Source organism: Anser brachyrhynchus, assembly GCF_964034855.1.
Source record: "Anser brachyrhynchus genome assembly, chromosome: 20".
NCBI lineage: Eukaryota > Metazoa > Chordata > Aves > Anseriformes > Anatidae > Anser > Anser brachyrhynchus.
The window spans coordinates 11,947,482-11,966,862 of NC_137713.1; the positions used below are offsets into that span (position 1 = coordinate 11,947,482).

General features: G+C 54.8%; 1 protein-coding gene across 1 annotated transcript in view; it reads left to right on the forward strand.

Moving 5' to 3' along the window:
- The first annotated feature begins 746 nt into the window (after positions 1 to 746).
- The window catches only part of HIP1 (huntingtin interacting protein 1), a 50,796-nt gene continuing 32,161 nt past the window's right edge, over positions 747 to 19,381 (forward strand). Inside the window, exon 1 of the mRNA XM_080563380.1 lies at positions 747 to 953. Coding sequence (XP_080419506.1) covers positions 756 to 953 — 198 coding nt within the window. The 5' untranslated portion in view covers positions 747 to 755. The remainder of the gene's footprint in view (positions 954 to 19,381) is intronic.

Below are 19,381 nucleotides of genomic sequence, written 5' to 3' on the forward strand. Positions count from 1 at the left end.
CAGTTGTTTCAGCTGAAAAGTAAGCCACAAAGGTGAGCTACCCAGGGTGTAACGGCTTGCAGAACAGCTCACGACAACCCCCATCCTCAGCAGTTTCTCCCAGGTTGCCCTGCCACCCCCGAGGTGGTTGTGCCCGGCTACGCCCCACCAGGAACAAAGACGCCGGGTTTCATGCGGCTGGGTTTGGAGAGCCCAGGAACCCATCTGGCACGAACCCAGCGCTGCCCCCCTGCTGCCCGTTGCCAAGGTCAGAGGTCGCCCAGAGAAAGCCCAGAGACAGCCCAGAGACAGCCCGGAGACAACCCAGCCTTAGGGGCACCGCCAATTCCCGCCACCCGCGGGCCCGGGCGCTGCGCAGCAGGACCCCGACCGCCAGGGGGCGCCAGGGGGGCGCCAGGCGGGAGGGGAGGGCGGAGCAGAGGCCGTGAGCGACAGGCGCGACGGCCAATCACCGAAGGGCTACCGGCAGGGGGGCGGGACGCGCGCCGTCCGTGCTGCCCGTGGAGGCGGGACAAGGGGCGTGGCTCCCGCGGAGGGGCGGGAGCTAACGTTGAGTGGCGTGGAGTCGGACCAGTGACGGTGGCGGCGGGCGCGAGAGCTGGCCGCCCGCCTCGGCCCGGGGACGGCCCTCCGGGGGAGGGGGGAGGGGCCTCCTTCTGAGTGGCGTTGGGAGCGGCCAATGAGAACGAAGGGGCGGGGAGTAGGCTGTGCGGGCGGGGGCGGGGCCCGTTCGTGAGTGGCAGGTAGGTGGGCCAATGGCGCGCGGCCCGGCCAGCGGCGGCTCGGAGCGGAGCGGTTGCGAGGGCGCGGCGGGGCCGGAGCGGCGGCGGCGGGGCATGGACCGCGTGAGCAGCTCCATGAAGCAGGTGGGCAACCCGCTGCCCAAGGTGCTCGGCCGGCGGGCGGCCGGCGGCGGCCTGGAGGCGGAGCGGGAGAGCTTCGAGCGCGCCCAGGTACGGGCGGGGCGGGGCGGGGCCGGCGGGGGCGGGGCCAACCCGGGGGGGCGGGGCCAGGCCCCTGCGGGGGGCGGCGGCCGCCATGTTCGGCGGGGCTGCGCGGGGGCTCCACGTCAGCGGGCTGCACGTCTGCACGGCCGTTAGAGCCCTCCGGGGATGGCGGCTGAGCCACCTCCCGGGCAGCCCATCCCAATGCCCAACAACCCTTTCGGTAAAGAAGTTCTTCTAACATCCAACCTAAACCTGCCCTGGCGCAACTTTAGCCCATTCCCCTCATCCTGTCACCAGGCATGTGGGAGAACAGACCAACCCCCACCTCTCTACAGCCTCCTTTAAGGTACCTATGGAGTGTGATAAGGTCTCCCCTGAGCCTCCTCTTCTCCAGGCTGAACAAGCCCAGCTCCCTCAGCCGCTCCTCGTAAGACTTGTTCTCCAGACCCCTCACCAGCTTGGTCGCCCTTCTCTGGACTCGCTCCAGCACGTCCATGTCCTTCTTGTAGCGAGGGGCCCAAAACTGAACACAGTACTCGAGGTGCGGCCTCACCAGAGCCGAGTACAGGGGGACAATCACCTCCCTAGCCCTGCTGGTCACGCTGCTTCTTATACAAACCTAAGGGTTTAAGGTGGGATGTGGCACTACGCAGAGGAAGGCTCCTGGTGACAAACGACACGGCGTGTGTTTCTAGGAGGTGCTCATCCGAAGGGCTGGCTCGGCCCCTGCGTGGCTTTTAGTTCTTGTGAGCGTTCAGCTCTGCAATTTCCTGGCTTACTCCTTTCTTCTTTTTGCATAATTCTTGCTTTCTCTCTAGTTTAGGGAACTTGACAGGCAGTGCTCAGATCTTCCACATATTGGTCATCCACAGTGTTTGTCAAACTTCTTCTTTCTGAGGTCTTATCGTAGAAACCTCATGCTGGGTGGTTTTTTGGGTTTTGTTTTTCAGGTTTTGGTGTTTGGTTTTTTTTTGAAAGTGACTTTTCGTTACAAAGGTTCATCCATTTTTTCAAATGGCTTTCAAAATGTAGATTTTACCAGGTTTCCACATGCACGCAGGCTCATTCCATCCTTGCCTCCAAACCTGCAGGTCCCATGGCAGCAGGAGCAATATCTTGGGCTAAAAGAGCCCCCACAGACAGAAAGCATGTCAAAATAGGCTTCCAGGGAGCCTGGATGATACCTAATTGGGTTTGGCACTACCCGTTTTCTGTGATCGAAGAGTCAGCTTGGGAAAAAGAGCACCATATGAAGCTCTTGTGGTGGGATGCTCTTGTGGTGGTCATCACATTGCACAATGGCTCTGCCCTGTTGATGTCCATTGGCTTGGGGATATGTCGAAATAACTTTCCTGGTGGTCCCTTTTCTTCATGTGTGCTTGGTAAAGCGTCTCAGTTTTGCTGGTGATACAAATGTGGGAAACGTGAGGACACAGCAACGCGTGGTGTCTCTGATGTGCTGCTGCCGTGTGCTGGCCCTGGCTGTCTCCCTGCTGGGTGAGAGCTGCTCTGCAAGCCCCAGAGACATGGCTGCCTGGCTTTGGCACCTGCCTGACAGCTCCTCTTTTCTTTTGCCGTCATTGCTGGTTGTTTTAATGGGAAGCTGAGTAACAGGGATGCCAGATCCTGCACTCGTGCTGTCCTGCCAGCGCATGGCCGTATGGGGTGCACTGCTGCCATGGCTGCTGTTGCAACAGCTTTCTCCCTTTTGTCAGTGTTTCCCTTGCTGTGATTTAGTGCTGCTCACTGCTTCAACCTCAGTAGAATAAATCTTTGGACAGAGCAAAGCCGTCTGAGCAAGGAGAAAAACCACCAAAAGTGAAAATTCTACCGTATGTTGAGGTAGATGCTTGTATTTCACGTGGCTGCTAACCTAGTGTGACGTTCGCATCCTCTGCAAATTCTCCTTTCTGTACTGAGTTTCTGAAGCTAAGACCTGCTCGCTTAGGTGGGTGCATTCGGATCTTCCCTGCTTGGGCTTCCTTTCACTTCTCCCTGCGCCTGTCCCCTGTGGACATTTCTGTGCCTTGACGGGGCTGTCTCATTCTGCATGGACACGATGTGCTGGTTTGGCAGAGACAAGATGTTCAGCACTTGGACGAGCCAAGATCTTGAGAGCAGAAATGGTGTCAGAAGGAAGAAGGATTTCTGTGGGGTAGGGAGGATGCACACAGATGGCACTAAGTGCAGAGCATCACGGCAGGACACAGAAACCTCCTGGTGCTGCTGCTGCTCACCAGCTGCCCCAGCACTTCCCAGAGCCGTTGGCTTTGTCTAGACGTGCCAAGCCTCGTCTGCCCCCATCCCCTCCAAAGGATGGCCGCTGAGATGCCAGCACAGTGCTGTCACCTGTGCTGTGCCATATGCTGGCTGGTGCACTGCTGTTGTCCACTGTAGCTTCACAGCTTGCCTGTGGGGTCTTCTGATGACTGTAGGGGAACCCGGGAGCCCCTCCATGCTGGCAGTGCTGGAAGCTCCAGGAGCATCCCTGGCACTGCTGGTAGGGACGATCATCATCCAGAAACCTGAATGTATGGGAGTTTCCTTCCTCACCCAGAGCAATTCTGGCTCCCTGCCTTTAGGGTCCTGCACCAGCCCCTTTCCGCTTTTGGGAAACCAAATGCTAGAGAGGGGCAAATGTGCTCAGAAAGGGGTAATGGGGGAAGTTTCCTTTGTGGGCCTAAGTGCCCAGAGCAGCAGTGAGAAGCGGCTTGCCGGGCTTTGGTGATGTTCCTGTCCTGTTATAAAGCTCTCCCTCTGGGTTACAGCCAGGCTGGGGACAAGGCTGGTGTCATGGTTGTGGTTTCCATTGCTCCTTAGGGCTTGAGCAGAGATGTATTATATTAAATGCACTGGGAGCAGACCTGGATGGTGTCGGGCGTTGTGGAGGGGACGGAAGTTTTGTGCTCATCCCCAGAGCCAGGTCCCCTGAGGTTTGTCTCAGGAGATGTGGCATAGCCGTGTGCCGCATCCACTGCCCATCAGGTGTCCTTGGGCATTCGTCCACTGCGGTTTGTCCTGACAGTGGCCAAGTGCTGGGAGAAGACACTTCTTGTTTAAAACTCTTCCAGGGAATCTAAAAAGCTTGCACTTATCTTCTCTGCAAGTTTTTTCTAAGCAGGGCACCCAATAGCAAAGAGAAACATGGGTTGTTGATTGCCCACTGCATCCACCTTCTCTTCCTTGTTTGCAGCTATAGCTGGGTCCTTAGAACCACATGTTGGTGCAGGACCACCAAAAATAGCAATTTACAACTAAGAAATTCCCCTGGGAAGTCATTTGTGCAGCTGCAGGTGATCATTGAGCTGTCTTCACTGCTGCTTCTACCCTCCGAGGTAACTAGCATGGTGCAGAGGGGTGCAAAACTGTCAGCTCATGCTCCCTGGGGTCTCTGTGTGTTCAGGCGATTGCCCGCTCGCGGACCCTCTTATTCCTCCTTTGCGTGACGCAAGAGGTTCGGTTCCATCCTGAGAGCTCTGCGCTGGTGCTGGTTCCCGCGGGTACAAGCACCGCTGTTGCCTTCTGCAGCGCGACGCCACCCCACTGTCCCGAACCAGCACCAAAACCAGCCCGTTATCCTGCGGTGCCTTCCACCATTCTGCTGCCGAAAAGCCCAAACCACCACACTGCAGGCTGCAAGGGCCAGTTTCGTTTCGGGTCGAGGGCAGTGGGGTTATTTCATCCTGCTGGCGTGGGAGCTGCCGGAGGCTCGTGGCCCGGTGCAGGTGGGAGGCAGCTCCTGCAGCGTCCCCGCTTTTGGCCGTGCCACTGCGGGGAACGCCGCGTCCCTTCCCCACCCACGGCGACTGGGACGTGGCTCAGTGCAGCTTGCCGTCGCAGAGGAAATGCCATTTTGCTTCTGACATCTTCACTTTTAGAAAACAATTTTTGTGGTTCAGATGCTGCAGCCGCCGGCAGTTTTGCCAAGAACTTCAGTTCTTGCACAGGAAATGAGGCTCCTTTCAAAAGCACCAGAGTGTTGCTATATATATAGCCTCTCTGAACAGATATTTAAAGAAACATATTGACACTGGCAAGAACAGGAAAAAATAGCTCCTGTCTGTGGAGAGTGAGGGATGAAGCCAGCTGAGCCCATCCTGGGGGAGTTGGTGATACAGGGGATTAATTCTCTGCTCTTTCATCTCCAGGAAAAAACGAGCTCTTGTGCTTTGTCCCAAGTGTTCCCCAATGCTCTTGGTGTATTTTATTTTAATAGGAATTAGAGGTGCTTGGGAGTGAATACAGCTTCAGCAGCAAAGAAATGAGTCATCTCGGCTCTTTTCAGCGAGTCTCGCTTAGAAACTTATTTCCATCCCCACTGCTTCATCTGTGTGAAAGAAAATAGTTTGTCTTTTACCAGATTAGCTGTATGAGGTCTGTCTTTCTCTTTAATGAAAGCTGGGATTTAAACAAAAAAAAAAAAGGGGGGGGGGGGAGAAATAACTGAGGTTTTTTGTGATCCTGGGTTCAAAAACTGGCTGGGCCCCAGGACAATAAATAGGTTTGGCACAGAAGGTGGGGACACCTGCTGCCAGGTTGCTTCAGGTGGGAACGTGACATTTATGGACCAGCTGGCGACTAGCGTGGGGGCTTGCCCCAGAACGCACCAAGGGCTGCACAGGAGGACAGGGCTGGGGGACATCACAGCCATGACAAGCCTGATCCCCAGCTCAGCACCTGCTGTCCCCTCGGCCGGCAGTGGCAGCAACCCTGAGCCCAGAAAACCAAGGGGAGAATGGGGACAGTGGTTAACGGCGAGGCAGCGGGTGCCAGGCACGAGGAGGTGCTGGGTCTGCGGCGCAGGGCTGGGTTCCTGCTGCTCGGGGCTGCAGGTGCTTGAGGAAAAACCTCAGGGCAGAGCAGGGGCACGGGGCTGAAGCTGCTGCTCCTGTCTTGCCATGTTCATTGCTTATCCACAGTTCTGCAGCTCATTGTCTTCTCTGCCTGGCTGGCAGCTGGAAGGAAACATTTTTAAATGTACCCAGGACAAAATAGTTTGGGTTCTTATATTTGTAATCATCTGGCTTCAAATGCTTCAAAGAGGAAGAAAACCATGCTAAAACCAGCACCAGCCTTTGCGCGAGGCCGAGGCTCCAGAGACCCTGGCTTCTCAAGCACAGATGTGTTTGAGCCAGAACCTGTCTGGATCTGTGACTCAGAGAAAGCAAGAATAGGGCTTAAGCCAGATGTTCCTGCATCTTTGCAAGCTTATTCTTATGCAAATCTGGCAGTTTACTTTAAAACATTTTTTTATATTAAAAAATCATTTTTTTACTTAAGAGCGTTGATAATTACAGATACCAGCATCCAGTGAGCAACATTTGGAGGACAGGTGAGGACAGCCCCAGGTACCCCAGGCTGTGTTGGCAGGTGCTTTGCCAGCAGCCTGCAGGTGTGCAGGGCCATGCCTATGTACCCAGTGTTTACTGGGTGCAGAGAATTGGCTTAAACCACACAAATTCAACCAAGCAGTCAGGATCCCGCTGCTGCCGAGATGGCAACCAGAGCAATGCAGCAGTGCGAGAAGTGGAAGAAAGGCTGGATTCTGGTCCTGATCCCTGCCACAGGCTCACCTGATTTATTTTGCACACTCACCAAAGAGGAAAGCTTCCTGGGGACAGACTGTTCGAAGGGGACATGCAATGAGCAGCACAGCCGGTATTTTAGTCCGGATGTGTGAGTCCCCGGCTGCTGCTGGATGCATTGTGCATTGTTTGCTGTTCCAGGCTAATCAGGGTGGGAGGTAAATTACCCCTGGTCTGCATGCAGAAGGTGAAGTTACTGGCTCAAAGCTGCATGCAGACATCTAATATTTTACATATTAGCACGCACGGCTTCCTTGCGTAACCACAGAATTTCAGCCCCTCCGTTGTCAGGGCACTTCTGCAGCATGAAGGCTGTGGGGCAGCCGTGGCCGTGGCTGTACCATCAGGCCAGGCTGAGCCTCGTGCCAGGCTGCACACCTGGCTCATGGCTTCCGGCAGCACCTTCAGGCCAGCAGAGGGGAGATCCCAGGTGTTCCCTGTCCCCACCATGGGCTTCAAGGTGAGCGTGTCCATCAGCTGTGTCTGTGCCACCTGTGGGGCTTGGCACGTGCTTGCTGAACCCTTTCCTGCCGTGCCTTGAGCCAGGCATGCTGCTTTGGTGCTGGGACAGGCAGGCATCATTGCATTCTCTGTTCCCATCAAAGCAAAAAGCATCAGCATGGTAGCTACAAAAGCACTCCTTTTTTCTCAGCAGCTACTGTGAAATCACGTAGCTCCAGCACTCAGTAAGCTTTATGCAGCTCATAGTGAGGTTACCAGCCTTTTTTTGTAGCTTGGTCATGAAACTCAGGCTGCCAGGTTGACTCGAGTTGCCCAGCTCTTCCATCCCTCGTCTTGCAGTGAGAAGACTATTTCTTTGCTGTTACCAAACTAACAAAACAGATTACCAAAGCTGTGATTACTTTATCCCAGGACTTTCATAATTTTGCTGCCTTTGGTATAGTCTGACTGGTACCCAGCTTTATGTAATTACAATTAATCCCAATTTAACAGCATTGCTCTGTGCTCTTCCCAGATGGACCAGACTTGTGTGGTTATCGGTCCCACAGCACCAGATGCCATGGGCCTGGGGGAGTCTGTTCCTTGGGGTCCTGCAGTTTTTATCCCCTGGCTCTTGCTTTGCCAAGTGACGCAGCCCTTCCCGTACGGGCACAGACCCCTGCACCCCCAACAGCGCTATTCTTCCAGCAGCTGGGCTGCTGAAGATGGCACATTAAATATTTACCATGCAGAGAAGAGGCAAGTTGCAGTAAACAAAGGGACTCATGTGAAGAAGAGGCTTTTCTCATCAGGGCCAGGCTGGAGACTTGCTATTTATTGTTAACATTTGTCTCTTTTATTCTATGCAAGCAGCCCAGGGCTCTCTAGAGAATGTATGGCATTGCTTTTTATTTTAATTATCAGATGCTGGCTGGAAGGTAAGTGTTTTCCAGTCATTATTTTTACATGGAAGCAAGCAAGAATACAGGGTTTCGTAAGTGCAAATAGTGTTGCAAGGTGCTCGTGGCACGACACAGGGGCACGCTGCTGCGGGAGGCCAGGAATTGTCCCTCTTCCACCTGACAGCCCAGAAAATCACAGAACCATGGAACATCCTGAGTTGGAAGGGATCCCTGAAGATCATCAAGTCCAACACCTGGCTCCATGCAGGGCAACCTGAAGTTAAACCACATATCGAGGAGCATGGTCCAAGCGCTTGTTGAACCCCGACAGCCGTGAGCACGCTTCCCCGGGGACGTGCTGTAGTGCCCGAGCTCCCTCTGAGCCCCACGGCACGAGCGCTGAGGCCGGGCCCCCAACGCCACCCTGCGCGCTGCCCATCCTGGGGGACACGTCTGGGGCTGGCAGCTCCACTTGGCTCTGACCTCTGGGCGCAGAAGGCACTTTGTGCATTTGGGGCGAGCGCCGCTCAGGGCAGCGGCCATAGGAAGGAGTCACAAAGAACCTTTTGCACCTTCTGGACAAGCCAGATGCATCCCTTGGGTTCCTGGCCTGCTGCCCACGAGGCTCCCCGCTGATTCAGGCTGGGGCTCTGCGCACCCTCTGTGATCTGCAGAATTGAACAGCAAATCACGCCCCGCTCGGGTGCTGGTAGCGCTCGGACGGCCGAGCAGGTGGGCAGCGGCCGTGCCAGTGCTGGCCCTCACCCCAGCGGGTCCCTCAGCACCGCAGCTGTGGTCACCAGCACACCGAGCACACCGTCGCTAGGCCACTTCTCGCGGGCCGCTCACTCCAGCGGTACAGCCTGCAGAATTGCTCCCAACAACAGTCACGTTCCACCTCCGAGTGATGAGTAAAGGTTTTTGAGGTTTTAAGGCAGCACTGAGGTGGAGGCGGAGGAAGTGCTTGACTTCTGCGTGGCCTGGGAAAATCTCTTCTGGTGGCATCGTTCCCAGTTCGTAACCTGGTGGAGATCCCGTGTTTTCCCAGCAAGGAATGCTTTGTTTACTTCACAAACGGGAATGAAATGTTCCTACAGTCAGCAAGGCCTGACTGCTTTTGTGGAGGTAAACACTTCTCTGGAGAGGGCAGAGGTAGGCGTTTCTGGGTTTGCTGAATTCTGTGGCCTCACTCTGTTACCCAGAGCTTGCATGGTTCATGCTGCCCAGCTGGAAGTGTGGACCTGGTGTCAGGGTCAGCATTAACCCCTTTGGGAGAGAGCTCCAGTTTTCTCCCACACTGGGACAAGGTGCTCCTGGCTTCCTTTATCTGCTGGTGAGATGCTCTTGGCCTCAGCTGGATGACTCGCTCCCCACCGGCCCCACGAGCTCGCCCTGCACTCTTCATGCGTTCTCTCCTCTTATTTGTCTTCCCAGAAATTGCAGTACCACTCAGGCACTTTTTATAGCTCAAAAAGAAGTGCCTTGAATTACTGAGTTGTCGGGGAGGCCAAATACACAGGGGAGGAGCCACAGCTAGAAATAGGGATAGTCTCTGCTTATGCATTCCAGTTTTATTTTTTTAACGGAGATGTCCAAGTTTGCTGCAAATGCCAAGCTGAGGAACACATCCTGTGCTTGTTCCAGTCAGATCGTGTCTTCTTTCTTCTTTGTCTTATTACCAGTGCACTCAAACCAGCCGTGGGGCTGAGCTCCTGCAAGGTGTTAGGAGATTCCTTTCCTACATTACACTGACTGCAGTCATCCAGCAAAAGCTGGAAATGTCGAAGGAGGGGCTCTCACCCACGCCCTGATCTCCAGTAACCTCCAGATACACTAACAGTTTGCCCAGACTCTCCCTGCTGAAGCACTGAACGTCTCCTGCCCCTGGGGTCACAAAAGAAATGTCAGGAGCGTCAGAGCCACTGAGCCCAGCGAGGTCTGCTGGAGCCTTGGGCGTGGGGGAGCTGAGGCCCTTGGTCCCACCTGAGCTGTCACCTGGAGATGCAGAGGTTGGTACCGGCTGCGAGGGGACACGAGCAAATGAATGGGAGCAGAAAGAAGACGGTTCACTTAACAACATCTGGGTCTTTCATCCCCTTAAAATTACTTGTGATCTTGGCTGCGGCCAGGTGCACAGGTTGCAGTTGACACGTTTGGAGGTGTGGGTTGGAGGGGACGGGGTGGTGCAACGCTGCTGCCTGCTGGGGATGGGGTGGACGCAGGAGGTGGGACAGCAGTACTCAGGCTCTGCTGCAGTGAATGTTCAGGAAATTGTGCAATATGGAACAAAGCCCCCAAAGGGCAGCAGAGGCGGCTACGAGCCGAGCCCGCTAGGGCTCTGCTCCGCTCCTGCTGCTACAGGAGAGGAGCAGGTGCCTACAGTGGCATCTCTATTTCTTTGTGAGAAAAATGCATTCAAGGTCAAATCTGAGACATTTTTTCTTTCTCATCAGCCATCACGTGGAAATGGCAATTAGCCAGCCTGTGTACATTACATCGTTCATGGTTTTAACCCTTTTCCCTCCCTTTCTGCTGCTGCAGGAACAATTATTCCCTATATCTCCGGCTTCTTTTCCCCTCAGCAGAAGGAAAAGGAGATTTTGCACACTGTGGTAATGTTAAGAACTGCTGATTCCTATCAGAGATTCAGAGGGGATGAAGTCTGCCAAGCTCCTTTCTTCTGATGATAAGTGAATTCTGAGTATCTGATCTTAGCACCTCCAAATGCCTGTTTCTTTCCAGCCTGCGAAGAGAAGCAGTGTGATTACAGCATCCTGCAAGCAGCCTGTGCAGCTATGGCTAGAGCTTACTCTTCTTATCCTGGGAATTTCCAGCTTTTCCAGTCCTGCAGGATGAGGATGGTGCTCAGCTCCTCACACATGAGTACTGCAAGCAGTGGCTGCACCTCTGGGATGCTTGAGGCTGGCCTAAAGCAGGGGCCAGCATCCAAAAACATGCGTAAAGTTCCAATTTCCTGAAGGCAGGAGGAAGGTTTTTCTCCACAGCAGCACTGGGTGCTGCTCCCCCATGGTCCTGAGCCCGCACAGTGTGGTTGCTGCTGCTTGTGTGTCCCAGGGGCTGGCTGACACCCACCAGCTTCCACAGGAGCCCTTGTCGCCAGGCCGCAGTGGTCACCCTTCGGCAGAGCACGTCAGCAACATGCACCCAGCACCAGATGGGCAGGGCGCTGCTGGCAGTGCTCAGGATGCTGTGATTCGCTTTTGAGAGCAGACATCTCTCTCAGGTTATAACATCTGATCTGCTGAAACCCGAGGGGATGCACGCGAGTGCATCCCCCAGCTCCATCCACTGCCTCTCTGCAAGTGGGAGGAGGCAGGGAGCAGGGTGGCGGCTGCGGCCCCTGGCCCCCCGCGCCCAGCACTGGTTGCTGCGAGCTTCTCCAGCGCAGTGCTGGAGCACGCACAGACTTCTCCAGTGTGGAGACGTCTCCTGCTGCTGGAGAGGCTCCTTGCATGGCTGCCTCTAACTTGGCTGTGTAAAGTCCGAGTGCCTCTAATCCATTTTCCGTATCCTACTGGATGGCACAGGCATGTTTTCCACACCCAGAGCAGGGTTTTGCCTTCGCTGTTGCTCTCCAGCAGTGGTTGCGAGGCTGGCAGGAGCACCACAGTGCAACCCTTTGTTCTAGGGCTGGGTAAATAAAATGGATCACTAGCGTGAGCTCCAGGCCAGCAGTGTTTGTTTTCAAAAATGAAAAATGAGTAAAAACTAATATTTAGATCTCAGGAAGGAACTTTGCAGCCTTTTGTGCCTGTGATTCCCCCGTTTCTAAGCTTCAGACAGGCAGCAGGACCACATGTGAAACACAGTTTCCTTCATACGCTGGGGTTTTTCCACCTCTGTGTTTGCTCAGATTTCGTCCTGCTCCACCCTGCGTCCCCAGCGGACATCCCTCCTCTGGCACCGCATGCCTCTGTTTTCCAAACTTGTAGCAAACAAACATGCGCATCCTGGCCAGCCAGCACAGACCACGCCGAGCGCTTGCAGGCAGGCAGGGCGCAGCTTTGCTGCAGGATGTTTGTGCTCCTCGCCTGAGCATCCCCAGAGCCTCAGCGTATCTCCTGTGGCCTCGGCGGAGGCGGATTGAGCAGGGAGAGTGTGGCCCACTGTTACTTTTACAAGAGCTCAAGGAAAGCACACACGTAGGTACCAGAATGGGGCTGCTGTTTTATTCTCCAGCTATAAGTCCATCAGAAAATACCACTTTTTCCTTCTCTGCCCCATCCTTCAGCATGCCTGCTCCACTGCATGGGGAATGGACACTGGGAGAGAAGCCTACGCAGCTTAATTATGTTACTGAAAGGAATAACTGTGCTAAAAAGGATGTGGTTGGAACAGCGTTGGGAACGGTACAGAGCGTGGCCAGGTCGGGCCAGCATGGTCCCTGCACCCTGGGAGGGGATCTTGGTGTCACCTTGGGCTTGGGACAATTCCCCATCTCAGAGGGGTGCCTAGGGCTGGGCTTCAGGCACGGCACTGGTCCCTTAACCAAGCTGGACACTCCTTGGGAGATCCCCAGGGACCCACCAAGCTGCACTGCCCCCAGAGCTCGGTCCTGCAGCCCTCTGTTGCCCATAGGCATAGCTCCTATGGAAACACCAGACCTTCCAACAAAAGAGGTTTGGAGCCTGGGAACGAGTTGTTTCCTTGCTGGGCAGGGGCGCAGCGCTCAGCCCCAGAGGGGCTCCTGCGGTGGGTCAGCACACCAAGCAGCGATGCCATCCAGAGGGACCTGGACAGGCTCAAGAGGTGGGCCCATGTGAACGTCGTTAAGTTCAACAAGGCCAAGTGCAAGGCCTTACATCTGGGTGGGGGCAATCCCAAGCACAAAAACAGGCTGGGCAGAGATTGGAAGGAGAGCAGCCTTGAGGAGAAGGACCTGTGGTACTGGTGGATAAAAAAAATCGTGAGCCAGCAATGTGCACCTGCAGCCCAGAAAGCCAACTGCATCCTGGGCTGCATCAAAAGAAGTGTGGTCAGCAGGGCAAGGGTGGTTGATGCACGCCTCACCTCCGTCTGGTGGCCACCAGTGTGTCCAAACCCACTAGGATAAGCCCCTGCCTGTGGCTGCCAGCCGGGACCAGGCTCCCGCTTTCCTCCCAGCCCCCTCACCCATGCTCTTTTGTCTGTCCCCACCATGGCACGTCCTCCTCCAGCCATCCCCAGCTGTAGATGTGGAGGTATTCAGCATCCATGTCATCAGTGTGCCTGGGAGCTTGGAGTTAGACTTGTTCACTTGGAAGGGACCCACAGACACCACCACAAACACTGCTCGACCACCTCAGGGCTGACCAACAGTTAGAGCATATTACTGAGGGCATTAGCCAAATGTCTCTTGAACACTGACAGGCATGGGGTGGCAACCACCTCACTAGGAAGCATGTGCCAGCATTTGACTGCCCTCATGGTAAAGACATTTTCCCCAATACCTAGTCTGAAAGCAGCTCCCTGGAGGACAGGGAGGTGGCAGAGGTCTCCGTGGCTGCATTGTGAGCAGGAGAGCTGGAAGCACGCTGCTCTGCTGGAAGAAGTGGAAAACCCCCAAGGGCACACAGAGAGAGGGTTAGGGTCTGCGGTCTCCGCACGCTTTATCCAGACCTCTCGGTGCAGCCATGCACACCGCATGGGCAGCACACCCAGCTCGAGGGGAATTTACTCACAGCTGGAAACTTCCCTGGGGCTGTGAACAGAACACGCTGTCTGTGTCCTACCAGCACTTCTACCACTGCCCATCCATCAGAAGCTGGCTCGGCTGCTGGTGTGGCCTGGCACCATCCAGCCCCAGGGGCCCAGCAGCTGTGGGCACAATTGCTGCGGCTTCTCCCAACCCCATGCACCAGGAGGTTTTGTTTCAGAGCTCGTTCCCCATTTGTTACACAGGTGTGCCAAAGCTGTCAGCACTTGGGGACTGCAGGAGCTGTGAGAGCTGTGGGCATCTGTCATGTCACAAATCTGTGACCCTCCACTCAGCCACCTTTTCACCTGACTTTTGGTTTTGTGTGGAAATAAAGCTGTGGAGAAGACAGGAAGTTCCTGCACTGTAAGGCGAGGGTGATGGGGTCCTGGCTGGGCCTTCGGCTGAAGCCCCTTGCACAAGGCACCACAGCCAGATCTCCATCCAAGGGAGAAGCACAAGGAGATAACCAAATGATTCCTCCCATGGGCCACCTCAGGGATCACCCAAGGCAGAGGTTTGAGGGAGGTAAAAGGGAGGGGGCTCACTGCTCTGCAAAAGGGAGAACGGCACTGAGTGCAGCCCCATCCTGGAGCTCCGAGCACCAGCCTTGCAGCTGGGACGCGTCACCTCCCACAAAGCCACCGAGGAATTCAGGAGATGCTGGACAGTGCTGGCAGCAACTCAGCCAGGATGCAACGTCTGGCTGCTTGAATATTTCCAGATACATGGTGAGGACAAGCAAAGCAGGGATATGGATCTCCAGGTTTGACGTTGCTTGGTGTTAGCCGCAGGACAGGTGCCTAACAGCCACTGCTTGGAGAGGGATGAACAGCCTGTCCAGGGTGATGGCTCTCCCCTCTGGGGATGTGAGAGATGCTGGCACTGCTCCCCAAGCACAGACTGGAGGTATTTTGGCACTGCTTCCTCTGCAGCCTTGGGTGCTCCCCAGGCACCAGTCTTGCTGCCCGTGGCTCCCTGTAAATGAAGCCAGTGCCTCTGAGGCAGAACTTAAAGGCTTTGAAAGGAAATTGATGGGATTTATCAAGTTGTTTCCTGAATAATTTATGGCAATGATCCAATTATGGAGGGGTTGCAAAGTGAAGAAGTGAGAACAAAGTAGGGGCCTTTGATTTCTGCCTGGGAGCATTTATCTGAGCAGACCCCAGGGCACACAGGGGAGCAGGTGATGGAGAAGCACCCAGTGATGGAGCACCCGGCTGTGCTGCCCACGTTGTGAGCTGCCTGATGGGGGCAGCAGCCTGAGAGCAGTGAGCGCAGCGCTGATGTTTTGGTAGCACATTTATGATCTTTGCTAACCCTGCTTCCTTTTCTGGGCGTTGTGCTTATCTTGGTAGCATCAGCGTTGTGCTTACAAGAAGGAAGCAAATAACTCAAGCGATGCATTGTACAGAGCAGGCTGTACGTGTGTGAAGGAAGACAGCCTCTGCTGGAGTCAAGAGGGGTTTCCAGATAACCCGCACATACATATGGGGACTCGGGGGACATGAAGGTATCTGCAAGTGAGAAGCAAGTGGTCATGTACATATTTGCTGAGGTTAAGCGTGAAGTTTTAAATCCCTCTTCCACAATTCAGTTACAACCCTGTTATTGCTGCTACTACATGCAGTCCTTTTGGATCAAGCACTTAAGCTGGTGCCTGCCCTGTCTGCCTTTTGCAAGGCTCCGTAACCCTTCACCCCAGCTGAGGAATGGGACTTTCTTCTGCTCCGGTCCAAGGTGCCAGGATCTGCCATCACCTCGCAGCACTGGCAGTGGGGGCAGCATGTGGGGCAGGTGCTGCTTATTCTGCCAGTCTCTTTCCCTTGTGCATTTTTAATCCCATTGTCTTGGACTGGCCCCGTCTGCAGGCACCGTCTGACCAATGTTACTTGAAGCTCATGCGGTGGCTGTAACATGAGCGGGTATAGCTTGAACAGACAGCTAAAAATAACAAGCAATCGATAACAGTAGCACAAACTGTGGCTCTATTTAATTTTTGAAGAAAATCTGTATATCGACAGCACAACAAAGCTGCTTCCCACAAGGCAAGAGTAATGCGGCCGGGCTCCCTTCCTGCGCCGGGTGCAGGGCTGGCAGCACAGCATTTCTGCACGCTGGGAGCATGTGGTGTCTCTTCTGTCCAGGGAGGCTTGGTGCATCTGGGGCCTCTATCAGAGCCTAGTGCTGGGCTGGCCTCTTGCGGGAGCCTGGGCTGCCTGCTCCCACAGCTGCCCGCTCCCTGCCCCACGAGCATCCATGCACTGCGAGCCCTGGACCCGTGCCCACCTGCAGTTGATCTGCTTTTCCTCCTCACTTTCACGTGCACGGGAAACTGCAGCATTAGAAAGATTTTTAAATTGCATTGAGCTTTTTAAGTACTGCACTGAATAGGATATTCTCCTAAATCAAGATTTGCAAAGGTATTTGGGCAGTAATTGTCCAGGGAGATTTTCAGGAGCATTGGGGCACCCAAACAGCTTTGAAATCCAACCTAAAGTGCAGATTTGGTACCAAAAAAGCAGCTGGTTCACCTCAGATTGTAACCCTTTGAGGCATATATTCTTACATCATGGGTGTTAATGGGTGTAGGGTTTCTTGCAGGTTGCTCATTGCAGGATCCTATCTGGAAGTCAGAGGTGTGAGGTCAGAGAGCATACATGCCTGCAAGCTGCAGCAGATCCTGTGGATCGCCGAGCCTGCCCCTACCCCTACAGGGGTCCTGTACAGGAGAGTCAGTGCTCACCCAGGAGACTGTTGAGAGGTCGAGGCCATGCATATAGGCAGCTGCCGACTGCAGGACAGGTGTCACTGCTACCCGGGAGAGGGTGGGAGGATTTGCGCTTGGTACAAGCATGTGAGGTTGTTCTGCATTACAAAGATCGGATCTCCCAGTTCAGGGAGAAAAAAAAAAATAAAGCCACAAACAGCAATAGTGAGGTGGGTTTTTCCTCCAAGTGGAAGTATTACAAATACACCCAGTGGCTGGCATTCACATCCTTCTCTGAAAAAGCACAACACAGCCAATGCTCCTGGCACAGCCAGAGGTGCCCACTCAGCTCCACGGGCCAGAAACGAAACCCAGCGCAGCAGATCCTCGACCGGCACGTCCCTTCGGTAGGGGCTGCGGCGCAGAGCTGTGCAAGATCAGGAGAGGTGCTGAGAACAGCCAAAGCCTGTGAAACAGAAAGCAAATAGTTTCATATGTGCTCGGTGTCTGTCTGCTGAAGCTGCTGCTCTGCCTTATGCAGAGAGCTTGGGAAAGCCCTTCCCAGCTCCTGGAGACCCCATGCTGCTGGTGCTCCAGCAGGGTCCTGGTGTCCCCCTAAGTGGGCAGGGCTGGTTTGTTGTGAGCTGCGAGAGCTGCCTTGGGGTGGTTGGTTTGAACCGCTCCAGCAGGCTGATGCAGCTGGAAAAGATTGCATCCCCTGAGGAGAAATAATTGAGGAGACAACTCCCAGCACAGTGATGAAATGTGCTGCCCTGGCACACAGGAGCAGCCTCCGTGCAAGTACAGCTCCAGCCCTTCCCAAGCAGAAGCAGATGAGCCCCCAGAAGCATGGGTTAGCCTTGCACCCCTGGGATGGCAACGGGGACACCTGCAAATTCACTGTGGGGAAGAATGTTGTGGAAAATCCACTGTGAGTCCAAGCTGTGGGTGCTCAGCTCTGGCTTGGTTCTCTTCTCTCTGGGCAGACTTGGGAAACAGAGAAAGATCAAGAGGGAGCAACTGATATTATTAGTCATCGAGGAGGGAGGAGGCTGCAACGGAAGATGGTTTAAAAGGCTTCAGAGTATTTTTAGACCTGGTAAAATGAACAATGGGGGGGGGGGGGAAGAGACAAGAACTTTTGGAGACATGAATGGTTCATGCCACAGAGAGGACCTGGCTTCCGCTTCATCTCACCTCAAAGCATGAGCTCAGACAGAGATTTGCTCAAATAGAAGTAAGAAATGTAAAACCAATAAAATAAAATGGCTGGTAGATCATTACTCAACTAACCTTTGTCAAACTGTCTGTAATGACAAAAAGCTGCATTTGCCAAGACATTTTATGCCTAACTCCCTTCATCTCTGTGGGAGTCAGCTGCTGAAATAAATTTTAAAGCTGCTCCCGAAGCCTCCCTCCAGCTCAGGGCAGAGGATAGGTGCCTCTCCTCCCTCCTTGCCCACAGCGCTCCCAGCTGCGCTGCACCTCTCAGCCAAGCACCTGGGGGGGCCCTGAAGGAGCCGCAGGGGGCTGGAGGCTGGGGGTGGTTCCCAGGCCTAGCCGAGGGTCTCTGAGCTCAGCACAGTGGAGGCTGAACACAGCTGGGGAGGAGGGGGCTCCGTGCCCAGAGGGGGCACCAGGACGGAGGGAGAGAGCAGGGGCTGCCTCCCCCACGCAGCACAGCCTGGCCTCCCCTGCTGCTGAGGGGGAATGTCGCACCATAGCCGCAGCTCCCAGAGCTGGGGGAGGCAGGGTCGAGGCTGCGCGTAACCCAGTGCTGCAGGCATTATTGCTTGTGATGCCCTGCTGGCTTTTGTCCCTCAACGCATGACCTCCAGGCACCTGTCCCCAGTACCCCTCTAGAGCCAGGTTCGTTTGCCAATGACCGGAGTGCATCGGCCAAAAAAGGCTGCTGGGGAGGCTGTCTAAGGCCGGTCTTCCTGCAGCCCTTCCCAAATTGCTGGGAAGTGAGGCAGTTCTGGAGGGGAAGGGTGCTGGATGCTGACCAGTCTGCACATACACCTGCAGCACAGAGGAGAGCCTTGCAGATCGAAGCACAGAGGTTGCTAAAAGCATGAGCCCTGCTCTCCAGGGCTGGAGCAGACATTGATTCAGCTGTGCCCAGCGTTACTGGTGGGGTGGGAGAGGCTTCGAGGTTGTGTGCTCCGCCTGGCTGATAAACCTGCACCCCTGTCACTGTCCAGAGCTCTGCACGTGTGTGTACAAACCGGCAGAGATTTGGAGCAAGCTCACTTAGCGTTGCACAGTCTTAGGTGGATTTGGGCCGTCCCTCAGGCAAGTTGAGTATGAAACTGCTTTGTATGTATAGCACTTCAGGGAAACCATGCTGAAAGCGGAGCTGCTGCTCTTGCAGCTGCAAAAAGCAGCAGATTCAGTGCTTCGACATCCTTATGTGAGACACTGGGAACAGCTGTCCCAACCGCAGCGAGCACCGTGTAGGGCAGGAGCAGCTCACCCTGGAGCTCCTGCTCGGCAGGGGATCCGCAGCAGGGAACTTGCGTGGGCTCAGATGAGCCCAGAAAGGAAGCAACTTGCACCCTGGGCCACTTCTCTGAAGTATCACCCCTGTGGCAGGGCGATTTGCCCTCACAGATCATGCCAGGGCTCAGCGCACATGGCCATCTCCCTCCCTGATTCATGCTTTGGGAGTGCAGCTTCCTTGGCCAGTGGGGAACTTTATTTTCTCTTTGTTCTGGAGACTCTTCTGAAGCTGCCTCTAAATTATTTTTCAGAGTTTTTTCTATAGCTGCCTTGGCTCTGATGTTTGCCCTTTAGCCAAAGAGCTTTGTCAGAGCCCTCCTTGCTGGGAAGCTGCAGGCCTGGAGCACTCCCTGTCCCCCAATGGCTCCGCAGTCCTTGCTCTGCACTGGCCCACAGTTGGGACACGAGCCAGACACTGACCTGTCTCTAGCAGCTCTAGCAGCTCTTCAGGCCTCTGTACAAGAACTCCTCTAACGGCAATAACCGTGCAGCATCCGAGGCAGATGCTCCCCCAGGGCCTGATCCCACATTGTGCTGGTGGGTCCCTGCCTCCTTCTCTCCGTGCTGGCTCTAGATTAAAGTGTTAATTCTGAAAGCCA